This window comes from Oncorhynchus kisutch, linkage group LG10 (assembly GCF_002021735.2).
Source record: "Oncorhynchus kisutch isolate 150728-3 linkage group LG10, Okis_V2, whole genome shotgun sequence".
Taxonomy (NCBI): domain Eukaryota; kingdom Metazoa; phylum Chordata; class Actinopteri; order Salmoniformes; family Salmonidae; genus Oncorhynchus; species Oncorhynchus kisutch.
In genome coordinates, this window is record NC_034183.2 from 47,170,631 (window position 1) to 47,187,663 (window position 17,033).

The window sequence follows — 17,033 nt, forward strand, 5'->3', positions numbered from 1 at the left end:
GGGCCAGCCGACTAGAGCATACAGGTTGCAGTGGTGGGTGGTATAAGGTGCTTTACTAACAAAACGGATGGCACTGTGATAAACTGCATCCAGTTTGCTGAGTAGAGTATTGGAAGCTATTTTGTAGATGACATGAGTTTTACTAGGGTAAGTTTGGCGGCGTGAGTGAAGGAGGCTTTGTTTGCGAAATAGAAAGCTGATTCTAGATTTGATATTGGATTGGAGATGTTTGAAATGAGTCTGGAAGGAGAGTTTACAGTCTAGCCAGACACCAAGGTACTTATAGATGTCCACATATTCTAGGTCGGAACCATCCAGGGTGGTGATGCTAGTCGGGCGTGCGCGTGCAGGCAGCAAACGGTTGAAAAGCATGCATTTGGTTTTACTAGCGTTTAAGAGCAGTTGGAGGCCACGGAAGGAGTGTTGTATGGCATTGAAGCTCGTTTGGAGGTTAGATAGCACAGTGTCCAAGGAAGGGCCAGAAGTATACAGAATGGTGTCGTCTGCGTAGAGGTGGATCAGGGAATCGCCCGCAGCAAGAGCAACATCATTGATATATACAGAGAAAAGAGTCGGCCAGAGAATTGAACCCTGTGGCCTATCTACAATAGAGACTGCCAGAGGACCGGACAACATGCTCGCCGATTTGACACACTGAACTCTGTCTGCAAAGTAGTTGGTGAACCAAGCAAGGCAGTCATTAGAAAATCCGAGGCTACTGAGTCTGCCGATAAGAATATGGTGATTGACAGAGTCGAAAGCCTTGGCCAGGTCGATGAAGACGGCTGCACAGTACTGTCTTTTATCGATGGCGGTTATTACATCGTTTAGTACCTTGAGCGTGGTTGAGGTGCACCCGTGAACGGCTCGGAAACCAGATTGCACAGTGGAGAAGGTACGGTGGGATTCGAAATGGTCATTGATCTGTTTGTTGACTTGGCTTTCGAAGACCTTAGATAGGCAGGGCAGGATGGATATAGGTCTGTAACAGTTTGTGTCCAGGGTGTCTCCCCTTTTGAAGAGGGGGATGACCGCAGCAGTTTTCCAGTCCTTGGGGATCTCAGACGATATGAAAGAGAGGTTGAACAGGCTGGTAATAGGGGTTGTGACAATGGCGGCGGATAGTTTCAGAAATAGAGGGTCCAGAATGTCGATTAGAAAGGCCTGCTCGCAGAAGAGTTTTAGGGAGCGTTTGACAGTGATTACGGGTGGTCATTTGACTGCGGACCCATAGCGGATACAGGCAATGAGGCAGTGATCGCTGAGATCCTGATTGAAGACAGCGCAGGTGTATTTGGAGGGCCAGTTGGTCAGGATAACGTCTATGCCAGTGCCTTTGTTTACAGATTTAGGGTTGTGCCTGCTGGGTTCTTTGATGATTTGTGTGAGACTGAGGGCATCTAGCTTAGATTGTAGGACTGCCGGGGTGTTAAGCATATCCCAGTTTAGGTCACCTAACAGAACAAACTCTGAAGCTAGATGGGGGGCGATCAATTCACAAATGGTGTCCAGGGCACAGCTGGGAGCTGAGGGGGGTCGGTAGCAGGCGGCAACAGTGAGAGACTTATTTCTGGGGAGATACATTTTTAAAATTAGAAGTTCGAACTGTTTGGGTATGGACCTGGAAAGTATGACATTACTTTGCAGGCTATCTCTGCAGTAGACTGCAACTCCTCCCCCTTTGGCAGTTCTATCAAGACAGAAAATGTTCTAGTTGGGTATGGAAATCTCAGAATTTCTAAGCCAGGATTCAGACACAGCAAGGACATCAGGGTTGGCAGAGTGTGCTAAAGCAGTGAGTAAAACAAACTTAGGGAGGAGGCTTCTGATGTTGACATGCATGAAACCAAGGCTTTTTCGATCACAGAAGTCAACAAATGAGGGTGCCTGGGGATATGCAGGGCCTGGGTTTACCTCCACATCACCCGCGGAACAGGGGAGGAGTAGGATGAGGGTGCGGCTAAAGGCTATCAAAACTGGTCGCCTAGAGCGTTGGGGACAAAGAATAAAAGGAGCAGATTTCTGGGCGTGGCAGAGTATATTCAGGGCATAATGCGCAGACAGGGGTATGGTGGGGTGTGGGTACAGCGGAGGTATGCCCAGGCACTGGGTACAAGATAGGTTGTATCTCTGGAAATGCTGGTTGTAATGGGTGAGGTCACTCCATGTGTGGGAGGTGGGACAAAGGAGGTATCACAGGTATGAAGAGTGGAACTAGGGGCTCCATTGTAAACTAAAACAATGATAACTAACCTGAACAACAGTATACAAGGCATATTGACATTTGAGAGAGACATACAGTGAGGCATAAAGTAATCGCAGGTGTTGATTGGGAGAGCTAGCTAAAACAACGGGTGAGACAACAACAGCTAATCAGCTAACACAACAACAGCAGGTAATATGGCGATGACTAGGCAGAGAGGGTCGGATTAACTACACACAGAGCCTGAGTTCGCGGCTGGGGCCGACATGTAAAAAAATATATAAACAGAATGGAGTACCGTGATTAATGGACAGTCCAGCAGGCATCAGCTAATCATAGTGTCCAGGGGGCAACAGTAGATGCAACAGGGAAGCCACCACTACGCTAGCGACACGGCGTTTAAAGTTAGTAGCCCTGGGCTAGTAGGAGCGTCTGCTCCGACGGAGGCCGGATGAAGGCACAGCAGATGGAGTATTCGTCAGCAGACCAGTCATGGTGGTGCGGCGGAGCGCCGCGTCGACAGAGAATCCAAGCCAGATGGCAAAAGAGGTATTGTGGAATTTAGTTTGCTAGCCGGGAGATGTAGCCTAGTAGGGTAGCCTAGTGGTTAGAGTGTTGGACTAGTAACCGGAAGGTTGCAAGTTCAAATCTGTCGTTCTGCCCCTGAACAGGCAGTTAACCCACTGTTCCTAGGCCGTCATTGAAAATAAGAATTTGTTCTTAACTGACTTGCCTAGTTAAATAAATGTGCCTGGCTCATGGCTAACTTGTGCCAGCTTCGTGGCAGTGGCGTTAGCCACTATATCCAATCGGTAGCAGCGGTGATCCGTTGCCAAGGTCCAGAGTTTACAGCAAGGATCCGGTGGAGTATTGGGCTCTAGCCGTGTATGAGTGGGGTTCGGGTGAACAGCTGAGTAGGCCGGGAGGTGGGCCTCAGGGATAGCTTCGGTACTGGGTACCACGGTGAGTGCAAGGTGAGTGTGAGCTAGCTAGCTGCAAGCTGTGAGCTAGCTAGCTGCAAGCTAGCTGTGAAGATCAGAAGTAGTGGTCCAGGGATTACAGCAGGAATCCGGTGTTGTTGTGGAGAGACAGTCCGATACTGGTAGACTAGCGAGTATTATCCAGGCTAAAAGCAGGGCTGGTATCTGTGCAGAAGGTAAAAGCTGTTAGCAGTAGCTAAACAATGACTAAATAGCTTGTAGCTAATTACCTGGTTAGCTTCTGGAGGTTCTTGTATGTGTTCTAAAATTTAAAATAATAGCGATTCTGTATCACATTGGGTGAGGCAGGTTACCTGCCTGTATAATCGAATAAAAAATCGAAAAGATATTGAAAATAAATAGAAATATATATAGAAAAAATACTAAAGTACACGAGAGGACAAACAAACACGTCTTCACTGCTACGCCATTCACAAGCTATGTCCACTGGCATTGGTCTCCCTTCTTCCCTCGCCCTTGCAGAGTGCACTGCATATTATTGCTGGGCCTAGAGTGTCAGAGCTGCTGAGAGGGACATAGATGGTATCACAGACTGACAGCACACAGTGGACATTTTACAACAGAGGGAAATAGCCTACATGAATACCCCTTACTAAATTCCCTTACTAAGAGGAAAACACAGGAAAGTACGCAGATTCACTATGAACAGTAGACCTAGAGAACTCTCATGAGGACCGCCACAAGAATGGAAGACCCAGAGTTACCTCTGCTGCAGAGGATACGTTCATTAGAGTTATCAGCCTCAGAAATTGCAGCCCAAATAAATGCTTCACAGAGTTAGAGTAACATACAAACCTCAACATCACTGTTCAGAGGAGATTACATGAATCAGGACTTCATGGTCGAATTGCTGCAAAGACACTACTAATAAAGGACACCGATAATAAGAAGAGACTTACTTGGGCCAAGAAACACTAGCAATGGACATTAGACCGGTGGAAATCTGTCATCAGACCGTCGGATGAGTCCACATTTTAGATTTTTGGTTACAACCGCCGTGTCTTTGTGAGACGCAGAGTAAGCGAATGGATGATCTCTGCATGTGTGGTTCCCACCGTGAAGCACGGAGGAGGAGGTATGATGGCGTGGGGGTGCTTTGCTGGTGACACTGTCAGTGATTTATTTCGAATTCAAGGCAGACTTAATCAGCATGGCTAACCCAGCATTCTGCAGCGATATGCCATCCCATCTGGTTTGCGCTTAGTGGGACTATCACACGTTTTTCAACAGGACAATGACCCAACACACCTCCAGGCTGTGTAAGGGCTATTTGGCCAAGAAGGAGAGTGATGGAGTGCTGCATCAGATGACCTGGCCTCCATAATCCCCCGACCTCAACCCAAATGAGATGGTTTGGGATGAGTTGGACCTCAGAGTGAAGGAAAAGCAGCCATCAAGTGCTCAGTATATGTGGGAACTCCTTCAAGACTGTTTGAAAAGCGTTCCTCATGAAGCAGGTTGAGAGAATGCTGAGTGTGCAAAGCTGTCATCAAGGCAAAGGGTGGCTACTTTGAAGAATCTAAAATCTATTTTGATTTGTTTAACACATTTCTTACTACATCATACCATATGTATTATGTAGTTTTGATGTCTTCACTATTATTCTACAATGTAGAACATAGTAAAAAAGAAAGAATACCCCCTGAATGAGTAGGTGTGTCCAAACCTTTGATCATCTATGGCCTTGAGGTAATGTCTAAATGGGCATCTCTTACATGCCCGGTGGTGTAGGAGAATCTACATCCTATGTTGACATCCGATCCTCTTTATTTATGGGCCCTCTCCCATCTTAGTATTTTAATTGGAGAGTTAGCATATTATGTTCCGTTTTTGTAATGTACAACTTGTAAATCAACAAACACAACAGCGCAACGGAAAGATTACTCAGCAAAATCTGTGTTCTGTGCATGATGTGATGGAATGGGGAGGTTTTCAACATGACAAGAATCAGGATTTAAGATTGTTGGAGGAGTGTGACAGGATACGAGAAAATTACAGATTGAACTAGATAGCATTCTCCCTCCTGTGAATCTCTACACATCCTCTACAACCGATAACCACCCCAAACTATGACTCCCACAAACTGCAACTAAACTACTAGCAGTGAACTAAACGACCTTACACAACCACTTTCTGTCCATAACTGTCCCTGCCTCCAACAGTGCATACAGGTCTTTTTAAGGATGTCATAATAATGTCATAACTGCACTGGTAGTATGGACTGGCATTATTAGAACATGACAGAGGAGACTGGTGGGCAGAGATATAGGAGGACGAGCTCATTGTAATGGTTGAAATGGAATTAATTGAAAGGTATCAAACACAGGGTTCCATTTATTCCATTCCAGCCACCACTGGACCAGAACACTTATAGCCAGACCCAGACTGAAGTGTATTGAGACTGTGATGAAGCGCTGAGCGATTAACCAAGACTTCATTTTTTGGATATTAAACAACTAATTGACCGACGTCGGTCCAATTACTTGAATACCATTTAGTTCGGCCCAGCACACCATTTCTCTAGAGAGAAGTCAAATAATTCACGAGAGAAAGGCCTGAAGGGAGTTGTAGTTTTCATTAACCTTTTACTGCAGTGGGCTAAATCAGGGTAACACAGAACACTTTCTTGGTAGTCTTAAATAAATCTACTCTAAAACAAAAGTATACACCTCACAAACATGGTTTGCACCTGTACCATGTCAGATATAGAGTTGAAATGTATTACATTTTGTGTTTGTATCCCAATATTACACTTTATATACAGTATATCACAGAATACTGACTTATAGCAAAAATGTTTGACAAAGAAACACTGGATTTTCAGCAGGTATAAAAAACGTAAGTTCATTCATTATGAAAAATAGGTAATTTCACTGCAGGAAAGGGATATGCAAATATTCAACCTAGTTCAGAGCAGAAACCTGGTAATTAACAACAATGATCATAATCAATTGCGCCTGTTCTGTCCGGCTTGGACAGAGATGGTCCGTGTTGGAGAGAATCAAAACCGTAATGTATCATGGGTAAATTGTGACTGACTGATCTACAAATAATAATAAGTAGTTATTTTTGATGCAAGGTCCTTTGTAGATCAATCAGTCGGCAGTCACCTGCAATGTCGTACAAGCCAAAGGAAACACTTTTAAGCCTAGTTTTGCTATCCACTATACGGATAGCAAAACTAGCTTCACCCTCATGTCGGTGCTAGCAAGCAGGCAAGGTAGGTATCAACAGCCAATCGGGGCTGGAAACTATAGTGAGCCTCGATTGGTCAACAGCAACGAGTACGCAAAAAAAGTTCAGCTTTTCCCAACTTTGGTCCCGCCCTGTTTATGCTCCCTCGCCATGCTTGTATCACACAACGGTTCCTGCCCACTTGGCTTCCCTACATTGAAAATGAATGGGGTTTCGTTGTTTCAACGCCCACAACGTGCTGGGTGGATTTCTGCCATTAGGTTTGAGGAAGATCGAGAGCTACCAGTACCTAGCTCACATTTTTTCATGTGTTCCATCGCAGACTGTCCCTGCTACTATCCAATAAAAGCCATATTGACATTATCCCACCCCTGGTTAGCCACTACTGGCTTAATTTAGGGCTGCAATCCCGTTAACGGAATCGATATGACAACAGCCAGTGAAAGTGCAGGGCGCCAAATTCAAAACAACAGAAGTCTCATCATTAAAATTCCTCAAACATACATGTATCTTATACCGTTTTAAAGGTAATCTTGTTGTTAATCCCGCCACAGTGTCCGATTTCAAATAGGCTTTACAGTGAAAGCACCACAAACGATTATGTTAGGTCACCCCCAAGCCACAGAAAAACACAGCCATTTTTCCAGCCAAAGATAGGAGTCACAAAAAGCACAACTAGAGATAAAATTAATCACTAAACTTTGATGATCTTCATCAGATGACACTCATAGGACTTCATGTTACACAATACATGTACGTTTTGTTTGATAAAGTTCATATTTATATAAAGAATCTGAGTTTACATTCCCCAGTTACGTTCAGTAGTTCCAAAAACATCCAGTGATTTTGCATAGCCACATCAATTTTACAGAAATACTCATCATAAATGTTGATGAAAATACAAGTGTTACACATGAAATTATAGATATACCTCTCCTTAATGCAACCGCTGTGTCAGATTTCAAAAAAGCTTTACGGAAAAAGCTATAATCTGAGAACGGCGCGCAGAATTGATTTTTTTTATCCGCCATGTTGGAGTCAACAGAAATCAGAAATAACATTATAAATATTCCCTTACCTTTGGTGATCTTCATCAGAATGCAGCCCCAGGAATCCTAGTTCAACAATAAATGTTTGATTTGTTCGATAATGTCCATTATTTATGTCCAAGTAGCTACTTTTGTTAGGGCATTTAGTACACAAATCCAAACGCTCGTGCAGGTCCAGCCGAACGTTGGACGAAAAGTTCAAAAAGTTATATTACAGGTCGTAGAAATATTTCAAACTATGTATAGAATCAATCTTTAGGATGTTTTTATCATAAATCTTCAATAACGTTCCAAATGGAGAATTCCATTGTCTGTAGAAAAGCCATGGAACGCAGGTCGCTCTCATGTGAAATGACCAGGACCTGGCTCTCTACCAGACCACTGACTCAAAGCGCTCTCATCCGGCCCCACATCACAGTAGAAGCCTCATTCAAGTTTCTAAAGACGGTTGACATCTAGTGGAAGCCCTAGGAAGTGCAACTTGAACAATATCCCACTGTGTATTCAATAGGGGCTGGCAACGGATCACCGCTGCTACCGATTGGATATAGTGGCTAACGCCACTGCCACGAAGCTGGCACAAGTTAGCCATGAGCCAGGCACATTTATTTAACTAGGCAAGTCAGTTAAGAACAAATTCTTATTTTCAATGACGGCCTAGGAACAGTGGGTTAACTGCCTGTTCAGGGGCAGAACGACAGACCTTTTCAGCACGGGGGTTTGAACTTGCAACCTTCCGGTCACTAGTCAAACACTCTAACCACTAGGCTATCCTGCCGCCCCAGTTATCAGATCATTTATTAGAAACACGGGGCAGGCAAAGGGCAGGTCGAGGGCAGGCAGAACTTCGTGATCAGGTCAGAGTCAGGCAGGTACAGGACGGCAAGGCAGTCTCGGGGTCAGGGCAGGCAGAATGGTCAGAATCGGGGGATGATGGGAAGATGGGCTACACCTGGAGGGGGGTGGAGACAAGCACAAAGACAGGTGAAACAGATCAGGGTGTAACAAAACCGACCTCAAAAATCACTAATTGCTCAGCACTACCGTGATGAGACCAAGACCCGTTTAAATATGAAAAACATGAACCTGAGGAGAGTTTAATGACAAAAGCATTCTAGCTCTCCACAGGCCCTTATAAATAAATGTGTAATTCATTTAGCTAGTTTAGGTAAACTAATTATCTCAGAATAGCAGTGTCAAACTTCTCCCTCGCTGTTAGTCACATGTTCAGTAATACACAGCACTGTTGTATCTGACATATAAATTGGTCTCATTTAAATATTTAGTCTGCAGCCATGTTTTTTTAACCTCAGATATGTCACACAACAAAAACAAAAACATTAGTGTCACTAATATGTCTATAGGCCTATGTTTTTAAGCTCTTATGCACCAGATAACTCTCTGCATATATTGAAAATGTTATAACAACATGGGTTGTGTGTCTTTATAGCTATATCTCCACGATGCGTCGTGCCTAAGAACAGCCCTTAGCCGTGGTATATTGGCCATATACCACACCCCCTCATGCCTTATTGCTTAATTATAGTCACATATACATATGTATATGCTATGTGCCTATATACATATATACATTTGAATGAGTGTACAGTGTGTGTGGGTATCTGTGTAATCTGTAATCCCTGTTTTAGTGTAGGGCCTTCATCTGTGTGAGTGTTGAGCTGCAGCTATATTTAGAGAGAGTGCTACTCTATGTGCTATGGGGGCATTGCAGTGGACAGGCTTGAACAGTTCAAACACTCTTTCCATCAGACACACAATTAATCTGATAGTTGAATGTGATTATGCTTAGACTGCACAAAACAAGAAGTTGAGTTTAGGTATTGATCAGGGTGTTTTCTCTAGGACAAGAGCGACCTTCAAATGTGTCCTCTTGCCCTGCTGTGATGTGATGTGTTCACTCACTAAGCAGTGATGTGTTCCTCTATCTCTGCTGGAGGTGTCAAACAATGAGCATGTGGCAGAATCAGCCAATGAGGACAAAGCAAAATATAACTAATGTGAATTTAATTGTATTGGAATGGAACCAGAAGGCATAGACATCCCTGATAGTGACATTAGCCAGATATATGGAGAAATTGCAGGCTGGACATTTGCAAAATAGGATATAAAAAATCATAATAATCAAGTTACAATTATCTCTCATCTTTCACATTTAGCAGCTATATTGTGTCACTCAAATATAGGATGGGAAATTCCCTACTGCACAACGTAGCCAAATTGCACAGAAGAAATACAAGCACATGACCTTTTTGAATCTTCCTCTAAAAAACATACCATACCCTGCAGGGCTATAACAGTGCAGTCACAGTATAGTCTCATTGTAGTCAAAGTGATGTGTCTGCATGGTCTTTCCCTGACATCAATCTCTCCAACTTTGATGTAATTACTTTCCAGTAGGGGAAGACAGCCAAGAACTAACAAAGTGATTTATCTGAAATAGAAAAAGGAATTGGCTTTCAAACCTGCCATATTAGCTCAATAATGTCTTTAGCTGCTTCTGAATTCATAACACATATCCCTGTGCTGACTCTAAATTGCCCTTCAAAATCTGACCTATGGCCTTCTTGTTGACTCGGTTACAATGGTTTCATGTAAAGATTGGTGTTGGGAGAATGATCCCAAATACATTTGTGAAATAGATTGTGTATGCACTTTTTCTGGTGCCATTATGAAAATAACTGATTGTCAAACTACCATGGAAAAGGTAACGCCTCATTTGAAATATTGCATAAATATTGTGGTTTTGTAAACATGAAATATAGGCCCATAGGCATTTACAGTATATTAAAATACACTGAGTATACCAAACATTAGGAACACCTTCCTAACATTAAGTATCACCCGCCATTTGTCTTCAGAACAGCCTCAATTCATCAAAGGATGGACTCTACAAGGTGTTGAAAGTGTTCCACAGGGATGCTGGCCCATATTGACGCCAATGCTTCCCACAGTTGTGTCAAGTTGTCTTGATGTCCTTTGGGTGTTAGACCATGCTTGATACATACGGAAAACTGTTGAGCGTGACAAACCCAGCAGCGTCACAGTTCTTGACACAAACTGGAGTGCCTGGCACCTACTACCATACCCCGTTCAAGGGCACTTAAATATTTTGTCTTGCCCATTCACCCTTTGAATGGCACACATACGCAATCCATGTCTCAATTGTCTCAAGGCTTAAAAATAATTATTTCACCTTTCTCCTCCCCTTCATCTACACTGATTGGAGTGGATTTAACAGGTGACATCAATAAGTGATCCTAAGTTTCACCTGGATTCACCTGGTCAGTCTATGGCATGGAAATAGCAGGTGTCCTAAATGTTTTCTGTTATGTTTCTACTGTATACATCATTAGGCCTACCCATAGGCAAACCTGATGCACTAGAGGGCTAGAGGCAGAGGTGAATGGCTCCTCCTACTGGCTGCATCCATACATATTTATCTCCAGCACAGACATCTGAATGGATACCTCCCCCAGGACTCCAGCTGATGGAATATTGAAAAGGGATTCCTGAAATAAGGCAGGAGAAAAAGCCTGGAGTGTTCTGTCCTACGAGACCGCAGGGCTGGGTGGGGCATCAAGATTTAGGATTGTGTGTGCGTGTGTGTTCGTGTGCATGCGGGTGTGGGTGTGCGTGTGTATTTATACTGCAATCAGAAGATGGATCACTGAACACCCTTTATTCTTAATCCTGAATTGCGCATAGCACCACCAATGAGCCATTTGTAATATATGTTTTGAATACAATCTAGAGGGTTTGTGGGGCGTGACTACTTTTAATTCAAATGGTGTCTCATTAAATGCATTAAGTTAAGGTATTTATGTGAAGGGTTTTATTCTTTGTACATTTTCAAAACCATGCAATGTCTTGCTTGTTTGTGCATGCTACAGCTCCTATTACCATTTGAATCAGCCATACATGACAGTAACCCTGGGGTTCCATCCATTCACCACATAAGATCACCAAAAATACAAAAGATTTCTGCCTCATGAAAATTCATATTTGTTCTCACATTAAGACAATATTTTCTATTTACAACATAAAGACTGTAAAGCATATATGGCTGACAAATGACAATACTACCAGATTTGGGGTATATTTATAATAGGCGCTAAACTTGCTGAAAATTAACATTTCAAAAACAAGACTAGCCACAGAACAATTTATTTGGGCAGTGTAAATTCACTGATGTCAAAATGTGCCCATGTTTTGGTGTAGTTCAGGACTAGAACAAAACTAAAGTGAGTGAAATGATAAGAATGACCCCAACTCTGCCCCGTTCTGCATGCGCTTGCCACTTGCCACTGTCAAGGTGGTATTCCTTCGATTGTGAATCAATGCACCCGATGCTGCTTCAGCTCTCTGACAGACAGTGGTCCTGGCTGTCTCAATTCTCTGTCTTATGTCCTCCTCTTCCCCTCCCTCTTTGCTTGCGTACGTTGGCCCCCAGGTCGTAATATTTTTCAAGGTATGTATGTAAGTCATTTCCTCATGTATGAACTCCCACGCCACCCGCTATACGTCTAATAGTTTAATTGGACAGTCAGTCGCCTTTATTGAAAGTAGCTTTATCCGCCTCGTCAACTCCCAAAGTCTTACGGAGGCTTCCCCCCTGCTGCCACTGCCGCTGCTCTCACCCCTGGTAGTGACTGTCTCAGGAGAAACTATATACATATGATACATATTTCATCTGCCATTGCAAATCCATTGACTGAGTTGCAATGCAGAGAGGGAATATATTTGCTTGAGTTCACAAACAATGAATTATCATCCATTACTCCTCCACTGCAGTTTCACTAAGAATGTTTAGACCTACTCTTGGACCTGGGTCATACAGAAAAGCTTTAGCCTATTTACTTTTCTTCTGGCTGAGCGAGTATGGTAGATGAAGGGGTAGACTAGACTGCATGTGATGATTTTAGAAATGGGGCAGGGCAGTGTGCCAGCACTGCAGTGCAATACACACCTCTCTATTATTTGCCACAACCCAAGCATTCCCCTTGCTCCCAAACATTACGACTCCCAACACCCGCTGCCCTTGCTCTCCACTCTCCGCCCCGCAGCCGCCACCGCTCAAATGTCAGACAAGCAAGCGTACATGGCAAGCCTGTGTCTATGAGTGAGCAAAATCAGAGATGACTATGGCATGCATTCTTCACAGGGTACGTTCACAACAACGTATATGATCTAACTGAAATCTAACTGAAATTAATGGCGATTCGTCTCCTCCTTATGGCCCTCAAGACCCAGACTAAGACCACACCTTATGACACCCAGAGGAAGATACAACCTATACAGACCCAGACCAAACCAGTTGTTATTTTAGTCCCACTTGGCTCTGACATTAGAGAAGTAAGGCAGTGAGTGTTGGACTTGTGTGTTATTTCACTCATACATGGCCAAATAACTGACAAGATGGTATTCAAAGATGCATCTTAACAACATGAGTTAGGGTTAGGGTTCATCTACAAAGACCATGGTGTCATCATAGACCATCAGCCCAGACCCAGACCAAGACTGTTTTTAAAATGGTCTAGACTAGTCTTGAGATGAGGAACCCAAGATCAACTCTCTATCTACCCTGATTTGTCTTAAAAGCTGGAATGAATATTGCATCATCATCCAGATCTTTCTGTCTTGGTCTGAAAAGTGTATTTGTCGTCATGACAATTGGATCAACATGCTCTTGCTTTTTCTCATCTTTTCTCTTTTACTAACAGTGTTTATAGGTTTGTCCTGTGTACCAAAGGGAAGGCTAAGTACTGCATAGTTTCCTTGGTACATTATGACAGTTCACAGGCAGTCTGAAAGCCATGCTCTTGGCAGCAAACAAGCTGACGAGATTCAGTGCCCTGAAAATCTCTTCATCTTTTCACTCTATAGCCTTTTCACTCAGTGAATTGTGTGAACAGAGCTATGTAAGAGAATGCCAATGTGGTAAATCCTTGCAATAATCTGACATAAGAATGTAGAAACTTCTCAACAAGAATTGTGTTCAGATAAGTTACCACAACTGAGAAAGAATTGTTCTTTTGCATTTATATTTTGTGTTTTGAATTTGTCTTTGGTTTCATTGTATTTTGTATGTCATTCATTCATTCATTCATTCATTCATTCATTCATTCATTCATAGTCTTGTAAGGACTGGAATAGATCCAAACAAACTAACTAACTAGCTAGCTAGCTGTATCTGCTGTCTTTTGTAGCTCTCTTGCATTGTCTGTTTCAAGGCTGGTTTATATCTATATTTGACTATCTTGTGATGTTGGACAAACTTTGATGTTGCCTATGAGTTGAAATATGATGAATTTGCAGAGAAACTAAACATGATCAATGTTCCACCCATAGAAATTATGTGACATATCTACAGTATACTGTTGCATTGCTACAAAGTTGAATAGTTCGTTATATACCGTCACACCATAGTGTGAACTACCAGAATTTCTTAATGATTTTTTTGACTTCCAAGAGGCCATCATGGGTGTGTAACCTAAGTTCCATGATGATGCTACTAAATGTAAAATGAGTTTTCCTTTGGAAAATGGAAAGGAAATGCTGCGTCACCGCTCAACTACTAGAGTAATATCTCCCCTTCAACTTCTCTCTCTCTCTCCTGCAGACAATGCAAGCGGCACGATGCCCGACAGATGACCTATCGTTGACAAACTGTGCTGTGGTGAGCGAGAAAGATCTGCAGTCTGGACAGTGAGTAATCATCCTATACAGCATAGCCCTCTGTAGTCTGGAAAATCACACTACATCAGGGTTCCCCAACTGGCAGTTTTCTGAGCTTTTTTAAAATATATTTTTTCACTGTTGGACATAAAATACTGTAAAAACACCTGGAAATTGGGAAATCTGCTCCCAAGTCACACATAATAATAGTCAAACATACAAATTGTTATGTTCCGGGCCCCCCAACGATCCGCTCAAGAAAAAATTCAGACCACGGCTGAATCTAGTCAGATAATTAGTGCACAGTTTTTGCTGTGAAGTAATGTCTTTTTCTGATTTCATACTACAAAAAAACCCTCTAATAATCATTCCAAAAAATCATTAGCAGAATAGCTGTAATGTAAAAAAAAAGCCGTTGTAAATATGATATTCTATTGAGGTAATTTTGTTGCCTGTATATATGGAACAGATGTCCATGAGTCTCTCTAACCCTCTCTCTACAGACATGTGACTGTGAAGACTACGCCAACTCACAAGTTTGTGTTCACCACAAAAACCCACCATGCCATAGTCCCTGGCACTATCGCTTTCAGTCTGCCACAGGTAAAAAAAAACACACTGTATATTATATTGAATTGTCAATGTATTGTACAGTAGACCCATTTATAATCTTAATGAATTTCTGCAAAGCTAAAATTCTAATATTTTAAGCATACATGCCCCTCTTCTCTCTGCTCCCTGCAATTATTGGCTTACTTATCTCTCTTCTTTCTTTCTGTCTCAGAGGAAATGGGCCGGTCTGTCCATTGGACAGGAGGTGGAAGGTAATTCACTCCATTTCTTTGATGAGTCTGAGGAAAAGAAACCTATGACCATAGCGCAAAGATATTGCCTCATTTGCACTGCACCCTGCACAGTCCCTAATATACTGTACCTTCACATCTTGACCACAGCCCATAGCTCACCTTAACATACAGTACCTATTTAATTTTTGACAGTACAGTATTTCTGAGAGTAGAAATGATACGATACTAGAAACATATCTGACATGAGTCCTCTCCCGTCATAGTGGCCAACTACAACTTTGACAAGTCTCAGCAGTGCATCGGTGCCATGACTATAGAGATTGACTTCCTCCAGAAGAAGAGCACGGACACCAGCCCCTACGACTCAGACAAGATGGCCAGCGAGTTCATCCAGCAGTTCAACAACCAGGGCTTCTCTGTCACCCAGCAGGTCAGTCAGAACAACAAACACTACAGCCAGTCACAACTCTTCCCACATTTCCTGCACACTTCCCTTCCCTGGAGTTACAAGGGAAAAGACTGATGGCTTACATCAATCAAATGATTTTCGATGTGGGTAGGAGTGCACACTTGGGAGAATTGGAATGCAACCTAACACAGCCTTCCTCTCTCTTCTCATCCTCCTACTCATCCCTTCCTCCCTACAGATGGTGTTTAGTTTCTGCGACAAGCTCTTTGGGCTGGTGATCAAAGACATTGAGGCCATGGACGCCAGCATCCTCAAGGGGGAGCCAGCATCAGGCAAGAAGCAGAAGGTACCCAGAGTTACCATTGACCTACTGCTGTAACAACTCAACCCTTCATGATATGGGCTCGTCGGAATTACCCCCCCCCCCCTTCCTTTAAGTAATTAATGATTAGAAATGACTGGACAGGTGAACGCCAAGTGGTGGCGCCCATGCTTTCACCTGCCCCTTCATTTCGAATGTGGTCTCTATTTGACGAGAGAACATGCTGCAAGAGTGCTAGTCGAAGTCCAAAGGGAACTCTGCAGATTTGTACGTGTTTATTTGGAACAGTTATTTGTAATAACCAGTAGTTGGTAATAATTCCTGTTTCCCTTAGATTGACATTGGCCTGCTGGTGGGGAACAGCCAGGTGGTTTTCGAGAAAGCGGAGAGCTCCTCCCTCACATTAGTTGGTAAGTTGCAGAGGAGCCCATACAGAATACAGGTAGATTATGTAGGAGCTACAGTACAAGTCAAATGTTTGGATACACCTATTCATTCAAGGCTTTTTCATAATTGTTGAACTCTTTTCTACATTGTAGAATAATAGTGAAGACATCAAAACTATGAAATAATACATATGGAATCATGTCGTAACCAAAAAAGTGCAAAACAAATCAAAATATATTTTATGTTTGAGATTCTTCAATGTAGCCACCCTTTGTCCAAATTTGAGATTTTTGGTTCCCACCGTTGTGTCTTTGTGAGACGCAGAGTAGGTGAACGGATGATCTCCACATGTGTGGTTCCCACCGTGAAGCACGGAGGAGGAGGTGTGGTGTGGGGGTACTTTGCTGGTGACACTGTCTGTGATTTAATTAGAATTCAACACTTAACCAGCATGGCTAACACAGCATTCTGCAGCGATACGCCATCCCATCTGGTTTGCGTTTAGAGGGACAATAATTTGTTTTTCAACAGGACAATGACCCAACACACCTCCAGGCTGTGTAAGGGATATTCTCACAGCAGAGTGAAGGAAAAATCCAACAAGTGCTCAGCATATGGGGGAACACCTTCAAGACTGTTGGAAAAGCATTCCAGGTGAAGCTGGTTGAGACAATGTCAAGAGTGTGCAAAGCTGTCAGCAAGTCAAAAGGTGGATAATTTGAAGAATCTAAAATATTAAATATATTTTTTAACACTTTTTTTGCGAACTACATGATTTCATGTGTTATTAGATTTGATGTCTTCACTATTATTCTACAATGTTGAAAATAGTAAAACTAAAGAAAAACTCTTGAATGAGTAGGTGTGTCTAAACTTTTGACTGGTACTGTATGGCACATCTTTCTGCACCGTTCAAATTCAAAAAAGTATTCAGACCCCTTCCCCTTTTCCACATTTTGTTACTT

At 42.7% G+C, this 17,033-nt stretch overlaps 1 protein-coding gene across 4 annotated transcripts in view; it reads left to right on the top strand.

Moving 5' to 3' along the window:
* The window catches only part of LOC109898251 (vesicle-fusing ATPase-like), a 40,860-nt gene that overhangs the window by 3,015 nt on the left and 20,812 nt on the right, over positions 1–17,033 (top strand). For 2 of the 4 annotated variants that reach the window (XM_020493149.2, XM_020493148.2), the window contains exons 2-8: positions 11,920–11,937; positions 14,089–14,174; positions 14,648–14,747; positions 14,929–14,968; positions 15,214–15,380; positions 15,598–15,705; positions 16,016–16,091. In XM_020493149.2, the coding sequence (XP_020348738.1) occupies positions 11,920–11,937; positions 14,089–14,174; positions 14,648–14,747; positions 14,929–14,968; positions 15,214–15,380; positions 15,598–15,705; positions 16,016–16,091 (595 nt within the window). The remainder of the gene's footprint in view (positions 1–11,919; positions 11,938–14,088; positions 14,175–14,647; positions 14,748–14,928; positions 14,969–15,213; positions 15,381–15,597; positions 15,706–16,015; positions 16,092–17,033) is intronic. The other 2 variants (XM_020493150.2, XM_031833809.1) reach the window with 1 other exon arrangement.